This window comes from Mastigoproctus giganteus, chromosome 5 (genome assembly GCF_048544385.1).
Source record: "Mastigoproctus giganteus isolate SK-2022 chromosome 5, ASM4854438v1, whole genome shotgun sequence".
Classification (NCBI taxonomy): domain Eukaryota; kingdom Metazoa; phylum Arthropoda; class Arachnida; order Uropygi; family Thelyphonidae; genus Mastigoproctus; species Mastigoproctus giganteus.
The window spans coordinates 14806802-14825160 of NC_143579.1; the positions used below are offsets into that span (position 1 = coordinate 14806802).

Genomic DNA, 18359 nt, shown 5'->3' on the forward strand with positions numbered 1-18359 from the left:
GAAGGAAGGTTGTTCCAGAAAACGGCAGTTGAATGAATAAATGAGGAAGATGAAAAGTTGGTTCTGTGGGTTTGAAGTTGGACAGTAAATGGATGTTGGCTGGTGGCGGCACGTGTTCGGACTGTTTTGAGAGAGAGAGCAGAAATTATAGAAGCCAATTCAGAAGAACAGTGCCCATGGAAGTATCTGTAGAAGAGGCATGCAGCAGAAACAGTGCGTCTATGAGAAAGCGAGTGGAGAGACTCTGTTAGAGATGAATCATTAATTAACCTAACTGCCCTCTTTTGAATGGAATCAAGAAGCCGGAGAGAGGTTTTGGGGGCACCACCCCAGATATGGGAACAATATTCCATGGCAGGGCGAATTTACGATTTATACAGAGTGAGAAGCTGTTTGGAAGAAAAGTAACGCCGAGAGCGAAAGAGAAAACCAAGTTTTTTAGATGCAGAGGAAGCAATATTTGTAATGTGCTTGTGCCAAGAGAGATTAGAAGTCAGCGTAATCCCCAAAAGAGATATATCATTTTGCCTAGAAATCGGAGTGTCACTAAAGATAAGCATAGGAGTAGAAGAATCCTTTTTGCGAGATATAAGACAAGACTGAGTTTTAGAAGGGTTGAAATCAACTAAGTTGTCTTTGCCCCACTGGAGAATTACCTGAAGATCGGCATTTAAGGAATTGGTAGCAGATTTTCGAGAAGTTGAAGCTGATTGAGCAGGACAAGGTTTCTCAAAATGGAAAGTTGAATGCAATGTGCTATCATCGGCAAAACTATGGATGGGATTTCCAGTCAATGGAAGAAGGTCATTGATATACAAGAGGAAAAGAGTGGGGGAAAGAACTGAACCTTGGGGGACACCGGCATTAGTGGAGAAGTTAGAAGACAGAGAGCCATCTACCATCACCCTCAGTGAGCGATCAGAGAGAAAACTGGATAACCAATTACAAAAAACAGTTGGCAAACCGTAAGATGGAAGCTTGTTTAGAAGACCTTTATGCCAAACACGATCAAAAGCCTTTGAGATGTCAAGAGCAACTACTTGTGTTTCACTGAACCTTTCCATTGAATTAGTCCATAAATGGGTAACATAAGCCAGAATATCTCCAGTGGATCGACACTGACGGAATCCATACTGGTGATCGTTGATCAGACGGAAGGTTTCTAGGTAGTTTAAGAGTTGGCGGTTAATTGATTTCTCCATTACTTTAGAGAGAGTAGAAGTAATTGCAATGGGACGATAATTGGATGGGAGGGATTTGTCACCCTTTTTAGGAACTGGCTGGATATGAGCAAATTTCCAAGCAGAAGGAAAAACACCTTTGGAATAAGAAAGTGAAAAAAGGCGGCAAAGAATAGGAGTAAGTTCAGGAGCACAGGTTTTGAGAACAAGTGGAGAAATACCATCAGGACCTGGAGCTTTCTTAGCATCAAGATTCATCAAAATCCTTCTGATATCCTTTTGACGGAAGACCACAGGAGGCATTGAATGGAGCGTGTTGGGAATGGTGGGAGGTGTTTTACCAAGATCATTAATACATGAGCTGGAAGAAAAATGGGATGCTAGCAGGTCAGCTTTATCCTTGGCTGAAGTGACAACACAACCATCTGGTTTGGACAGAGGTGGGAGCAAAGATGGGCAAAAGTTGCGGCCAATAGCTTTGGCAAGAGACCAGAATGCTCGGCTTCCATTAGGGCAAGAAGCAAGTTTTCTACTCTTAGCCTGTTCAAACTCTAGTTTGGACTGGTTAATAACTGCTTTGCAACTGTTGCGAGCTTTGGTGTAGGCAGAAAATGAAACTGAAGAATTAGAAACAAGCCAATTACGATATGCAACATTCTTCTCTTGGACAGCCTTAGCACATTTATTGGAAAACCAAGGTTTAGATAAAGGACGAGATTTTAAAGTGGAGTGTGGGATAAAGGATTCCATTCCTGCAAGAATAATTTCACTGACACGATCTGAGCAAACGTTGACATCAGAAGTTTTGAAACAGTAATCCGACCAAGGAAAAGAAGAAAAGAAGTCTCGCAGATCATCCCATTTTGCATTCTTGTAATGCCAAACAACACATGGTTGGGAATAGCCATGAGATAAAGGTTCCATTGGAGAAGAGACAATCACCAAGTTGTGATCTGAAGTGCCTAAAGGACCTCTCACTTCAACCGTGTACTTAGAAGGGTTGTTTGTGAGAAAAAGATCAAGCGTATTGGCTGTATGATTAGGATTGTCCGGTATTCTTGTAGGTAAATGAACAATCTGTGCTAGGTCATTAGTAATTGCAAAAGCCTCAGCATCTTGACCTGCTGGGTCGGTGTGACTAGAAAACGGAAGCCAGCTGGAGTTGTGAACATTAAAATCACCAAGGAAAATCACTTCACTGTTAGGAAAGTTGGACTGGAGAAAGTCAAGTTGCAAAGAGAGGAAGTCAAAGAGCTCCAAGTGATTAGTGGAGTTGATAGAACGGTAGAGACAACAGATGAATTTGACACAATGAGGTAGAGAGATTTTAAGCCAGAGAAGATCAAAGAGAGGAGATTCCAAATTGCCAAGTCTCTGACAGGGAATATCAGAACGGACATATGCACAAGTACCACCTTTGAGGCGAAAGGAATCATACAGCGAATAATTTGGGCATCTGAGATGAGCAGTAGATGAATCAACCGATATCTGAGATTCTGTCAGAAAAAGTACATGGGGTTTGGCAGACTGCAAGTGGAAATGGACATCGTTGAGATTAGAATTGAGACCACGTATATTTGTGAAATGAATTAGGAAGTCCTTGGGAGGTTTAGATCTTTTCGCAGATAAGCTTGCTCTATTAGTTTGACAATTCATGGTGTATTCAATAGTAAGAAAAAGTAGGTGGGACATGCTGTATGAAGTAATGAAATTTTTGGATATGGCGTACATGTGGTAAGAATATACCCAGATCCTTGACATAACGTGGCCTCGACAATGCTCCCCGCATACACACTACTCGGACTCCCTCCAGTCACTATCTGGCAGAGTAGAGGCAGCAAGATTATACACTAGCTGATCCGGAAGCTTCCTAGAGAGTTACCAATAGGTTCAGTCCGGTGTACTAACTAGCGGCCGGCCTGCGAACACCGTTTTAGAGCTGTACCCTCGAAATGTAAGGAATATTGGATCTCACCACGACGTTCATCATAACCTCAAAAGTCATCAATCATACTGCATGATGGAAGAGATAGGGAAAGGTTGACCGGAACTTAGCTCTAGAGACTAAACATGGGTTCCACCATTTCAAGCCTCCAATAAGCAAAGTGGTGGTATTTCACCGGTTGATGAGAGTCATCTACCACCTAGTACTGCCTGGTAACATAGAGGGGCGGCGTTCCTCCATGTGGTGTGGGCGCCACACCTCGACCCCTGCTTACGTTGGTTCACACCTGGGTGGTCACCCACCATGTACTTGCGCATGGAGGTTATACCCAGGATTACTAACAGTCCCACCATCGTGAAGGTGCAAGCAGAGGATTTGGCTGTCACAGACCGTCCGGACTTCGCCGAAATTGGGTCCACTTGACTTGAGTGTCACCCGAATATCAGGTCCATCAGCGTTTTAGACTCCCAGATAGTAAGTACAGCTTGTCTGGCATATCTGAGAGAATGTCTGTGACAACCTCAAGGACCTAATTGAGATGTCAAGACCATTGAGATGTCAAGAGCAACTAGTTGTGTTTCACTGAACTTTCCCATTGAATTTGTCCATAAATGAGTAACCTAAGCCAGAATATCACCAGTGGATCGACACTGATGGAATCGATACTGGCGATCATTGATCAGACAGTTTTCTAAGTAGTTTAAGAGTTGGCAGTTATTGATTTCTCCATTACTATAGAAAGAGTAGAAGTAATTGCAATGGGGTGATAATTGGATGGGAGGGATTTGTCACCCTTTTTGGGAACTGGTTGGATGTGAGCAAATTTTCAAGCAGAAGAAAAACACTTTTGGAATAAGAAAGTGAAAAAAGACCGCAAAGAACAGGAGTAAGTTCAGTAGCAGAGGTTTTGAGAACAAGTGGAGAAATACCATCAGGACCTGGAGCTTTCTTAGCATCAAGATTCGTCAAAATCCTTCTGACATCTTTTTGACGGAAGACCACAGGAGGGATTGAATGGGGTGTGCTAGGAATGGTGGGAGGTGTTTTACCAAGATTATTAATACATGAATTGGAAAAAAATGGGATGCTAGCAGGTCAGTTTTATCTGTGGCTGAAGTGAGAACAGAACCATCTGGTTTTGACAGAGTTGGGAGCAGAGATGGGAAAAGGTTGCGGCCAATGGCTTTGGCAAGAGACCAGAATGCTCGGCTACCATTAGGGAAAGAAGCAAGTTTTCTACTCTTAGCCTGTTCAAAATCTAGTTCGGACTAATTAATAACTGCTTTACATTTGTTGCGAGCTTTGGTGTAGGCAGAAAATGAAACTGAAGAATTGGAAACAAGCCAATTGTGATATGCAACATTCTTCTCCTGAACGGCCTTAGCACATTTATTGCTAAACCTTGCAATAAACTTGGAAATTTATTGGAAGGTTTAGATAAAGGACGAGATTTTAAAGTGGAGTGTGAGATAAAGGATTCCATTCCTACAAGGATAATTTCACTAACACGATCTGAGCAAACGTTGACATCACAAGTTTTGAAACAGTAGTCCGACCAAGGAAAAGAAATCTCGCAGGTCATCCCCTTTTGCATTCTTGTAATGCCAAACAACACGAGGTTGGGAATAGCCATGAGATAAAGGCTCCATTGGAGAAGAGACAATCACCAAGTTTGATCTGAGGTGCCTAAAGAACCACTCATTCAACCGTATACTTAGAAGGGTTGTTTCTGAGAAAAAGATCAAGCGTGTTGCTGTATGGTTAGGATTGTCCGGTATTCTTGTAGGTAAATGAACAATCTGTGCAAGGTCATTACTAATTACAAAAGCCTCAGCATCTCGACCAGCTTGGTCAGTGTGACTAGAAAACCGAAGCCAGCTGGAGTTGTGAACATTAAAACCGCCAAGGAAAATTACCTCGCTGTTAGGAAAGTTGGACTGGAGAAAGTCAAGTAACAAAGAGAGGAAGTCGAAGAGCTCCAAGTCATTAGTAGAGTTTGGAGAATGGTAGAGACAACAGATGAATTTTACAGAATGAGGTAGAGAAAATTTAAGCCAGAGAAGATCAAAAAGAGGAGATTCCAAATTACCAAGTCTTTGACAGGTAATATCAGAATGGACATATGTAGAAGTACCACTTTGAGGCGAAAGGAATCATACAGTGAATAATTTGGGCAACTGAGATAAACAGTAGTTGAATCAACTGATAACTGAGATTCTGTCAGAAAAAGTACATGGGGTTTGGTAGACTGCAAATGGAAATGGACATCAATGAGATTAGAATTAAGACCATGTATATTGGTGAAATGAACTAGGAAGTTTTTGGAAGGTTTAGATCTTTTTGCAGATAAGCTTACTCTCTTAGTTTGACAATTCGTGGTGTATTCCATAGAAAGAAAAAGTGGGGGTGGGGACATGCTGTATGAAGCAATGAAATTTTTGGATATGGCATACACATGGTAAGAATATACCCAGATCCTTGACATATAATTGGCCTCGACAGTGCCCCCCGCATACACACTACTCAGACTCCCTCCAGTCACTATCTGGCAGAGTAGAGGTTACAAGATTACAGGAATACACTAGCTGATTGGGAAGCCTAAAGAGTTACCAATAGGTTTGGTCCAGTGTACTAACTAGTGGAGGCCTGCGAACACCATTTTAGAGCTGTACCCTCGAATGCAAGGAAGATTGAATCTTGCCATGGTGTCCATCATAACCTCTAAAGTCATCAGTCAAACTGCATGAAGGAAGAGATGGGATAGGTTAACCGGAACTTAGCTCTGGAGACTAAATATGAGTTCCACCACTTCAAGCCTCCAATAAGCAAAGTGGTGGTATTTCACCGGTTGATGAGAGTCATCTACCACCTAGTATTGCCTGGTAACACAAAGCGGCAGCACACCTCCATGTGGTGTGGGCACCACACCTTGATCCCTGCTTACATTGGCTCACACCTGGGTGGTCACCCACAGTGTGCTTGTTCATGGGGGTTATACCCAGGATTACTAACAGTCCCACCCTTGTGAAAGTGCAAGCAGAGGATTTGGCTGTCACATACCATTCGGACTTTGCCAAAATTGGGCCCACTTGACTTGAGTGTCACCAGAATATCAGTTCCATCAGCATTTTAGATTCCCAGGTAGCAAGTACAACTTGTCTGGCATATCTGAGAGAATGTCTGTGACAACCTCAAGGACCAAATTTGATACTATGATGTGGTTACAAAGCAATTAGATGCAGGGAATAACTTTGATATCATATTTGGATCTTAGAAAGGCTTTTGATATTGTTGCACTTGGAAGACTGCAACAGTTGCACAAATTAGAGCAGTGTGGCATTGGCAAATCAAATTGCTGCTATGGACACTGCTCTTCATGGACTAATGTTATTAGTGGAGTCCCTCAGGTTTCAGTGTTGGGTCCATTGTTGTTTTCTGTATTTATAAATGATATTGATAATGGTATATCAGGCTTAATGTCCAAGTTTGCAGATGATACAAAAGTTGGCAGGGTTGTTAAGGACACTAATGACAGTATGCTGCTGCAACAGGATTTAGAAAAGTTGAGCAGATGGGCTGAGAGGTGCACCTTGCATCTGTTCCTGTCTGATTGAGCTGGTGCTCTTATCTCGATGTTTAGTCAGCTCAATCAAACTTAACTCTCGTAAGGAGTTCTCTCTTTTGTATCAAATTATGTTTTCATTTGTAAAATTACCTTTTTTTGTAAATAATTGTTCGATTTTCCCGGAAGTTTCGGGAGGCTGTAAAAATGTAAACCCCTGGCTTTTTGGCCTTGAAGGGCATTAAAGATTCTCTCTCACTCTCTCAAATGAAGTTTAACATTGGCAAATGTAAAGTACTATATATGGGAAGCAGTAACCCCAGAGTAATGTATCAACTCTGTGGTACTACACTGACAGTGGTAGAGAATGAAAAGGACCTGGGGGTAATTGTGCAGGCAGATATGAAGTTTTCTGAGCAGTGCAGATGGTCTGCAAGAGTAGCTCATGGTGTCTTGTAAATGATATACAGGAATTTTTCTAACAGGGATAAGGAGGTGATTATCCCCTTGTATAAGGCAATGGTCAGGCCACACCTTGAGTACTGTATACAGGTCTGGAGGCCTCATTTTAAGCAGGATGTAGAGCTGTTGGAATGAGTACAGAGAAGGGCAACAAGATTAGTGAACGGAACGAAGGGTTGCTCTTACAAAGAAAGGCTTAAGTTTTGCAAATTACAGTGTCTGGAGGCTAGGCACCGGCGAGGTGATCTGATTGAGGTGTATAAAGCCTTGAATGGTTTGAGCCTGCTGAATGCTGATGGGAATCTTCCTCTTGCTCAGAATAATCACCTAAGAAGGCATAAATTCAAATTGAGGAAAGACAGTTGTAGGATAGATGTGCAGAAGTTTGCCTTTAGCCAGCAGGTAGTTGATTGGTGGAACAGACTTCCATCTTTTGTTGTGGAAGTTGATAGCCTAAATGAATTTAAGGCTGAGGTGGACAGGAATTTGGAATGAATGGGGTAGAGGGTGTTTGGCTGATGCTGCTAAAGCTTGCTGTCTTGAATCGTATGCCTCTGCTAATGCTAATCTGTAACACTGTGCATCCATCAAGGATTATAGTTTTGTAATTCTTGAATTTGTGTGTGTGGGTTCTTGAATCACAATATTATATTTAAATAATTATATAAATTATTTATGATTTAACAATTGTGAATAAAAATACTTTTTAGAAAGTAATGAAATGATTATAACTTGAATAAGCAAGAAAATTATTTATTTTTCACAGGTTTTGATACTCTCTCCTACACTTGAACTGGCTCAACAAACTGGTAATGTTGCAAAAAAAATGGCAAAGTACTGTCCAGATATAAAATTTAGGTTTCTGGTTAAAGGAGAAAGGTGTAAGTTTTAAAACTTTTAATAGAATTTTTTAAAATTGTAATGATCATTTTTAAGTGTAATTTACAAGGGATGTCTGAAAAGATTTTACCACAACTAAGGAAAAGCAATGTTTTGTCCATAATGCTTAACCACCAAATTTGAAGAATGCTCAATAATGTATTATTATGATTGTATTTTAGTGAAAGGATAACATAATGAATGCAAGTGAACTACACCATGGAAATAAAAACTCAGCTGGAGGAGTACAGTCAATGAATGAGCATATACAGCTCTTTTCTCCAGCTTAAAAAAAGTGAGGGAGGGAGGGAGGGTGTTTACTTGGAATTTCAAGTGTTATGTTTGCATCAATGATTTTTTGGAGTACTGGGGTAAAACCTTCTTTGGGAGCAGAATTAAAGGCAGAAATGGAAGAAAAAGTGTTAAGGAGAATAATATGAAGTAAAATAATAGGTATTATACACCATCTTTGCAATAATGTAATTTATTTAATGCCAGTTGTTGTCACCTTAATGTAAATTGTAAATTAACAGCACCCTATATCATTTAATGTCATCTTGTTTTGTTCTTTACTTAATGACTTATGTTATTTAATGTTTTTTAACACCTCTTATCTGTAAACTTCTGGCTATGAAAGCTTATTAACCTTGTAACCAGTTACAATCAAATGTTGTTGCAATAAAGATTTTCTCTCTCTCTCTCTCTCTCTTTCCCCCCCCCCATGTAAAATTAATTATCTGTTATAGAAAACTCATCTCCTCCTCATGGTGATAATTATTTTGATAAATGATGTAAAATTCTATTCAAAAATAAATTTTATTTAAACTTTACCTGTGTAGAGTAACTCATGTATAAAATTTTCCTCTGTGAAATGTTTGAATTGGCATCTTTATTGCCCATAAGAATTTCCCCCCCCTCTCTGTTTAAAAAGATTTCCAAATAATTTAGAAAAATTTTCATGAAAAACATTCAACTTTTTTTTTTAATATTTCACTATTTAGCTAACTCACTGCCATTCAGTCCATGACTGCTTAATTCTCTCTCACTCACTCTCTTTTTTCCTCTTTAGTGAATTTCAAACAAATGAACTTCTCTATTGTTTTTTTTTTTTTTTTACTTATTTCTTAGTTGAAATGGGAAAATGTTTAAAGGAACAGTTTCTGATAGGAACGCCAGGAAAAGTATTTGACTGGGGAGTTCGTTTCAAGAGTTTTGCCCTGGATAAACTGAAAGTTTTTATATTAGATGAGGCTGATGTCATGATTTCTTTGCAAGGGCACAGAGATCAAGCTGTTAGAATAAATAAGTAAGTAGTATTTTTGTGTGTTTTGAGATGGTAAATTTGATTTACATAAATGAAACATGAGTCAATAGTATATGTACCCACTCCAAGCCCATGTTTCCAAAACACTGGGACAAAAAAAAAAAAAAAAAATGTATACGCAATTCAGAGTATAATTTCAATTATTTTTGCACACAGCAACTCCTCTTGCTTAGTGTAAGTAGTAATTTGAATTTAATCATTGTTTTTTGAAATAGTGCACAAAAATTCAGTGTTAAATTTACTGCAGCTGAACACCAAATCTCCAGATCGTTCACAATTAACTATATGAACAATATCATACATTCCAATTCAATATTTCATAATCCAATTAAAAATCCTCCTCCTAATGGTTCCTTAATCATTATCAACAAGTCTTTAATATCTCAGGGGACCTGAACTTGTCTGACATGACTGTGGAAATGAGACATTTACATTTTCTTTAGCTTTTATACCTTGTGATTATACAGAGTGATCAAAAGCCACATTGTTTTTATTTATTTCATATAACATTCAAATGTAAAATTTTGTGAGAATGAAAAACTTAGTTCATAACTAGCTAATTGACTATTAACTAATAAAGAATAATTGAAAATGATTTTGTAGCTGCATTGTTTTTCTATATGCTAAAACAGCCCCCACACAATGTACTTCCAATGATTTGATGAAACTCATAGCAATACCCATCTTCTGAAGCCAGGCTTATATAGAACCTGCCAAAAAGTTAAAATTCATATTATTTTAATGACAATGGAACTTGTCATTTATACAGTATATGTTGTGTGTATTTTTCTTATAGAAGTACGTGTTCACAGGCCAATTTGCATATTGTTTGAGCTCAAAACCCTGACTAACTTACACTAACTCATTCTTCTGCTTAAGGATGGTTAACTACAGCCTAGATTTGAAGAAGACTTTAAAAATTACTCCACTCATTGATCGTAATTGAACCAGACCTCTCCAAGGTTAAGTTGCCAAACAGCACACAAATAAAAACTTCACTCCTACTGCATCAATATTGTTCACTTGTCGAAAGAAATCAGATAAAGGTAAAAAAATTTGCTTATTGCCAGTAGTTTAATAATCACATAACAGAGGATTTGGAAATTTTTGATTGCATATTTTAAGTCTGTGATGTTTGATTTCTACATCTCAAGTTATATTAACAACTAAATTGCAAGGATGTGCTGCACCAGGAATCCAACTCTGATGTCTCTACATTCTTATAAAACTGAAACTGTTGTATGCTGTGTAATATTCCATTGATGAATGATTGGACAATTTTCTTAAAAACCATATATAAAATTTGCCTGTAGATCTTCCAAGCTTTTTTGGGTTCTCAAACCAGCACAAACTTAAGTGTCTCAAACTTGTTAAATCATGAAATACTTTTCCCTTAGGATTTACTTAAAAAGTAAATCCTAAGAGATATCAGGATTTACTTAACAAAGTAAGGGCAATGTTGAGAAAGTCAGGAATTGGGATTAAAAATGAAAGTGTCTGCAGTTCTGCACAGATAATAGGTGGGAGTACATGTTATTCAGTTGAATCCCTGGAGAGACTGTGCAAGGCTCATGAGCTAGAATTTTTCATGGCATGATCTGCATTTGTTAATAGACTGTTTTTACATGGGTGGGATACACTTAAATGGAGGGGATGGAAGAATATTATTGATGCTCTTCAGGAGTGTGGGTTAGAAAACTAATAGCTTTTGGGGGGGTGGGGATACACTAACTAATAGATTAACAGCAACTGCAAGTAGAGGTGAAAGTGATTTCTTGCATTGCTTCTATTGGGACATACAACATCCTGAAAAGTGAGGTGTCAGAGATACAAGGCCTAGTGGAAAGGCTTCATAGGACAAGCAGATACATGGGCTGTGGGTTACTGAAAGCAAAAACAGGTGAATGTATACTTGCATTGTATGCTAATGCTAGGAGTGCAGTAAACAAATTTGAAGTACTGTTTAAGTCAAATGTGGACATAGTAGGGATATCAGAAGCATGGTTCCAGATATAAGCAATGCAGAATTTGAATATGGTGAGTGCAATGTATACAGGGAGGACAGGAGGCTGGGAGGGGGGTTGGAGTAATTCTCTTGATTAAGAAGCACATAGAATCTAAAGAATTGTACCTGGGTGGCCAGTGCAACATTGAGTCAGTTAGTGTGACTCTTAAAACACTGGGAAAACTGAAGTGAGAGTAGAAGTTTGCTGTAGAATAAATGGCTATGATAAATATAATGAAACTACACAGGGGTGGGCTGACTGGCATGTATGAATTGATGAGGGGGGTTAGTAAAATTAAATATTGTCACAAGGTGTTTAGTTCCTTCAAATAAATTATGTATCAAGGTGGTCCAAGGCAGAGAATTTTTCAAAGTAAAATTGGATGGTCCTTTTCTAACAGTGAGTACAAGTATAAGTTGGGGTTATTTTATTTTTTTATTATTATTTTTTTTGTCAGATGCAGAAAAAGCTTGCTTCTCTGCATCATTTACTGATACTAATTTCATTTTGTATTTAGTTTGCTTTTGTGTTCTACTCCATTTTTGGTCTATAAATGTAAATATAACAGGATTTCCTTTTTCTGCTTTATTGTTCCTGTGTTGATCCTTATTGCCAACGTTGATCAAACTAAAGTTCTTGTGTACTTGGTTCAAATTTTCCTGTCTCCTTTATAGTTTAATGTTCTTGTATCCACTCATGTTCTCACATTTATTACACTTCCTCTTATAGTCAAAAGGCTATTAATTGTTGGAATAGCCACCTAATCTTGTAGAACTAAAGGGGGTTATGTAAAGTAGACTTGGTCCCTAATTCTATCCAGATACTTGGATGGAATCGGGTATTTACCTGGGTCTAGCTTTATCACAGTGATTTGTCTTCACTATTTACTGATATACACTACAATCTAGTTTCTTTTTTTTTCTTGGTCTGCAATATGAGAAGACAAAGTTTACTTATGCTTAAGAGGGGCTATATTTTGTGCTTAGTTAGTCTAAATTTTTTTTTTTCTTAAGTTTATATTCTTTTGGACTGTTCCTTACATTTATACATTAAAAAATATATACCACCTGTGTTATTGGGAAATTCCAATTTTTAAAATAAAAAACAGATGCCCCATGTGTTTAATTAATTAGTTTCATTAACTTTGAACCAAAGATGAATTTCAAAGTAAACTTTCAATTTCCAGGTATATTTCAAAAGATAAATGCCAGGTGATGTTGTTTTCTGCTACTTACTCAAAAGAAATTCTGGAATTTGCAACTCTAATTGTATCAAATCCTATTGTCATTCGTCTTAAAAAGGAAGAAGAGAGTTTAGAAAACATTAAACAATATTATGTTGAATGCAGAGGTTTTGAGAAGAAATTTATTGCATTGTCTAACATATATGGAGTACTGTCAGTTGGTCAGACTATAATTTTTTGTCGTGTAAGTATTTAAGCATTTCACATTAAAAGTTGAAAAGCATTTCACACCTAAGGTCCAGAAGTAAAAATTTTTTTTTTTTTTTTCAGTTAAATTTTAATACTTATGTTATCTTTATTTCTAAATAATAGAGATGTGACTCCTGTTTTTTGCAATTTACTTCAGAAATGCTCAAGGTGTTACATCAAAATAACATCAGCTGTTGTGCAGAGTGGAAAATAAATTCATGGAGCCAGTTATTTATATTAATAATAGGGAATCTGTTTTATTTAAAAAAAACAGAAGATAGACACTACATTCATAACAAGAATGTTAGAACTATGTAAAGTGGACATTTAATTTTCAAAACATAAAATACAGTACAGTTCTTTAGATATGTGTAGGATTTTCATCTAGAAACAAGATCAGGTCCAATTATAACTAGCATAAAAATGCTTAATTGACACAGTTTGTTCTCTGGTATGTTAGCATGCATTCACACCTAAAAACTTTAGTTACTTACTTTCAATACATCTGTGAGACTGGTCCGAAGCACAGGGCCAGTTGCAGTGCAGTCTTCTAACTGCCTATAGCTGATTTTGTATAGGCAGCAAGACCAATTGGTGTAAAAAATAACTAATTGATGTTGAGATTAGAAATGACACTTATTCAGTCTGTAAATTATAAAAATATGGGTACATTCTCTCAAAACCACCTGTCCAAAAACCAGATGCTGACACATTCACTGCTTTGACATGTTTAAGCATTCAGCAGTAACCCAAGTGCTGTGCCATGATGCATAAGCATTACAGGAGAGCACTTGAGAGTGTGGTAACAAATACAGGCAATCATTCTTAAGTAGTCTGTGTACAAGTGGTGTAAAAGTAAAGATATATGAAATGAACTGCTTGATTCTGTTAGCATGCTGATTGAACTCTGGGCCATTAGCATCAGTGATTTTTTTATTTATTTTATTTTTTTATGGCTTGGTACACATTTTTGTTGTTTGCTTGTGTTGAGGTCATTTTATGTACGTAGAGTGAACTTTCCATAAAATTTTGGTTTGTTCTGGTTTACAGCACTCAACCCAAAAGTGTTTGCTTTTGATTATGAATTCTAGGCTTTAACTTTTCGACCATTGTTTGCTAATTTTTGGAATGTTGAGGATTTCAGAATTTTATTTCTCAACATTCCAAAAATTACAGCACTTTGAATCAGCCTCTCAAATATAGAAAAGGCAGAAAATGTGTTAAAATATTAAAAAATTTTAGACAAGTTGCACACAAAATCGTCATCATCCAAATCTGTTATCTCGTAGGTCTACAGGTCATTATACAATAGTGAAAAATAAGTCCTACTCTATTGTCTCAATTGCTTTGTCCTACCACAGTAGTGAGAGGTTTCAGCTTAAGTTATCCAACATGTTCTGTTTAGTTTGATAGTGGTAGTCCATCCTCATTCGTTTGAAAGCCACATAGTTGGTTCCCTTTAAGCCTAGCTTAGGAGATTTTGTGGTTTTCTCCTCATTAAGATAGCCTAGGACCCTTAAATTTATCTGAATTCAGTTCTGAGATTATTTCCTTGATTAGCATGATATTCTGCTGGAATAGAAAATTTTGTCCAACAGAAAATTATGCTGCTTAAGAAAATAGCCACAACTTGATGTAGTTTTAATGCACCAAATATTGAAATGACTTTATGCAGTTGGCAGTATCTTTGGTAGCACAGCTCTGTAACTGAATGGACATTTAGCCCTTTAAAAAGGTCAATTCAGAAATGGAAAATGATGATTACAATGAAAGTTGTGAGAAATGAGCATAGGAATTAATTATTAAGAAAGACAATGTTAATTTTTAAACTTGCACTACTCTTAAAACCTGCCACTGGATTAATGATTGCCTGTATGGATTATTTAATTGGTGATCTGCATAATATCTTGGCTTATGTGTTATTCATCTGTTTATGATTAGTGTAAAACAGAGCATTCCATCAGTTCTACTTTGTATTTCAATATTTAGAAGAATAAGAGGAATTTACCTCAATATGGTCCTTAAAACACTTCAGTACAACACTCTCCAGAATTTAAATGGATATAAAATTACATTAAATGAATTCTCACACCCACAGCAATACCAATGATTCGACGCACCCAGAATCAAAGGCTAAGGCTCCCCAACCCAAATCCAAAATACATCGAACCACAAAAACGCAACTATGAGTGAAAGAAGACATTACAGGAATACCTCGCATAGTGCGGTTTCGAACAGTGCGGGTTTCGCTATAGCGCGGATTACAAATTGAAAAAAAATTAACTGCATTGCGTACCAATACATTTGATATGTATGTATGCATTATAATGCCAGCACGTAGGCCAATGCGTTATGGATTCAAGGCCACGCTGACTGTTGTCACAACTCCCATTATATACGGACTCTGGTAGCGTTTATAGATTAGTAAACACTCTAGATTCCGAGTAGTGAGGTCGTTGATTGTGCATAAGCTGTACAAATTTTTTGCTGTGTATTTTTATTAAAGATTATTTTTTAAAAACTTACACCTTTATACTCAAATATGAGTGGAAAGAAGAAATATAATGGCGCTGTGTTCTTCTAGATCCAAACATTGAACGAGGTATGAAAGTAAGGCAGGCGTTGCAAAATGACATTCGATATTATAAATAGATGTATGTAGATAAAAAGAAAATAACTGTGCAAACTAAGCTGATCAGTTATTTTTCAAAATAAAAATACAGTACATACTTCACTTATATTCTTTTGGCTTATATGGGCCTTATGTACATACTGCAATAAAAATCTGTACTGTACTTACTAGTATTTTTCATATTTATCATTTTGGCGCCTCCGTAGCCAGGTGGGCAGGAGCAGCAGTGCGTAGCACACGCTTCTTGATTAGACCGGGGTTCGAGCCCGTCACCACCAAATACGGAGGATGCGGAAAGGTCAGGGAATGACCACCGCATATCCCCGGAGCAATATGGCCTTAGTTGCTAATGCTCCTAAAAAAAAATCAAATAACAATAATAATAATATTTATCATTTTAATTTCTTTTTTTGCAAGAACTTCATGTGCATCAATTTATGGTAAACAAACACCTGTATATTTTTGCAACTCTACCCATATAATCAAATTATTGGAACCCATTACATTAAAATACATACATACTAATAATACCTCGATCAACTCGGTTTTGCATAGTGCTGTATTTTTTTGGCACTAATTAACCGCGCTCTACGAGGTATTCCTGTATGTCCCTAAATAAAATCCAACAAAGAATGATTACGATAATGAAATAAAATAAAATAATTTTAAAGAAAATTTTAAAAAACGACTTTCGTTCCTGAAGCGGACGGGATTTTTTGACAATGAGTCTTGATCACAGGATAGAAATAATGTTGTGTGTGTGTGTTGAAATTTTAAATAAAGAGATTATTTTGTGTCTTGGCACATGCAAAAGACCACAAATCAGAGATAAGATATGAACTGCAAAAATTAATAAATTCTTGTGTAATTTAATTTCAAGAGTTTCTGCGATTAATAGTTTTGTGTAGTTGCATTGGATACTAAGTATTTTTGCTTCATTAAATAAAAATGTGTGGCTTGCATTAACAGCACAAAAGGCCAATTCCAATGCCACTGAACGGAAAGCATTGACTGAGGATGCATGCTGTTTTACTCTCAAATCCAGCATGCACTGTGTCGAGCCATAATAAGACGATTGCAATCACTACAGTTATTCATCTGTGGACATTTTAAAGAACTTTTGGAGAAATTCTACTTGTTCTACGTTTCTAAGGCTTTTGATTATGTTTGCCATAAAGGCCTTATTAACAAGCTTTCTTCCAATTTTTGTAATTGGTTAGCTAGTTCCTTCTCTGACCACTCACTGCATGCAATATTTAATGACTATCTTCTAACTTGTCAACTAATGCTGGAGTTCCCCAAGGTCCTATTCTTTCACCCATTCTTTTTCTCTTGCATATTAATAATATTCATCGATTGACTTCAAATTTCATCCATGGCTTTTCTTCACTGTACTCCAATTTGACAGCCTTTTGAGTATTCACCATCTGCCTTCAAAAGTATAGCTGAAAATTTGGAGGTCTCCAGGTTAGCTGACTTGAATATTTAGGCACCTGCAAATTTAGAGCCTTAATTACATGTATTTAAGGCTTTAAAAAGATTGTTGGAATAAACTTGCACCTATTACTGTGGAGGTTAGAAGTCAGAATATATATATATATATATATATATAAGGAAGGAATGGACAAATGAAGTGGGTTAAACAATTTTTTTTTTTTTTTTTTTTTTGTGATGTTATATATGCTTGGCTCATTTTTACCAAATACTAATACTTCCCACAGTTCCATACTGTGCATTCAGTTTCAGCTACCATTGTATTAAATGTTATAAGAACCCACAGATTGTGTGATTACCTTAATGATTTCCAAGTCAGTATATGTTCCAATAGGATGGTTTGAAGCAGTGCAAAAGTCTAATCTATCATTGCTTTTAACCACCATTAATGTAGTCACTCCCCATAAGCAAACAGTTTACTTGAAATACCTAATTCTGCCTCAGTAGTGTCAGCAAATAGTTTCACATCTCATCTATTCAATTGTGTCCTATATTTGGAAAAGCAGTCCTTTCTGTTAACAAGTACATTATGTGCTAAGAGAACAAATTTACCCAGTGATCTCTGCACTGCACAATAGCTTCACACTGGAACTGATAGACAAGGTCAGGATTTATACATTCAACTAACATGCCTGGGTAACATTCCAGACACTCACATTAAGTTCTAACTTGTAGCTTTCCCTCTACATATCATAATTTCAAACTAAGAACTCACTGCCTGTACTTAATATCATTAGTATTTACATGTATAACAAACCTATCTTCAATATTATCCTCTTTTTCTTTAGTCAATTTCATCCAATAAACCAGTTGTATTCTTAATTTTCCCCACTCTTCTTTCACCTAGGACCCAAAGGAATTACCTGTGGAACTAGTGATGTAGCTCTGAATATATTCAACGGTTGATAAAAAAACAAGACTCGCATTAAATGAAATAATTCTTGATCCAGTCAATACCATTCAGAGTCATAATATTCTCACCAGTGTTTAGTATTAGTAGTGAAAAATGATGCAAGAAAGCAAACTTGTAATGCATCAGTCAAAAAAACAAAAACTTCCCACATCACCTCCAATATTTGTCTGGTTCTGCCTTGAATTTATTGAAAAAAAAAATTATTTATTCAGCTTTCTCATTAGCTGAAGGCAAATTTCCAAACATCTATCCTGCAACCAGCCATCCTCAATTTTAATTTATGACCCCTCACGTGTAGTCTGAGCAAGAAGAATGCCGTCAGCATTGAGATTCTCAATTCATTCAAGGCCTTAAACACTTCACAGGTGTCTAGTCAACAGATGCAATTTGCAGAACTGAAGCCTTTCTTGGTAGTTTGTTTCCTTCACCAATCTCATTGCCCTTCTCTGCACGTGTTTCAGCAGATCTACGTCTTTCTCCTAAAATGAAACCTTCAGATCTATATGCAGTATTCAAGGTGTGGCCTAAC

At 37.0% G+C, this 18359-nt stretch overlaps 1 protein-coding gene across 1 annotated transcript in view; it reads left to right on the forward strand.

Annotated features, from left to right (window-relative positions):
- Nucleotides 1-18359, forward strand: part of LOC150085192 (ATP-dependent RNA helicase DDX19A-like) — a 51048-nt gene that overhangs the window by 21972 nt on the left and 10717 nt on the right. Inside the window, exons 4-6 of the mRNA XM_090373861.1 lie at nt 7917-8031; nt 9158-9335; nt 12546-12786. Of these exons, the coding sequence (XP_090229987.1) occupies nt 7917-8031; nt 9158-9335; nt 12546-12786 (534 nt within the window). The remainder of the gene's footprint in view (nt 1-7916; nt 8032-9157; nt 9336-12545; nt 12787-18359) is intronic.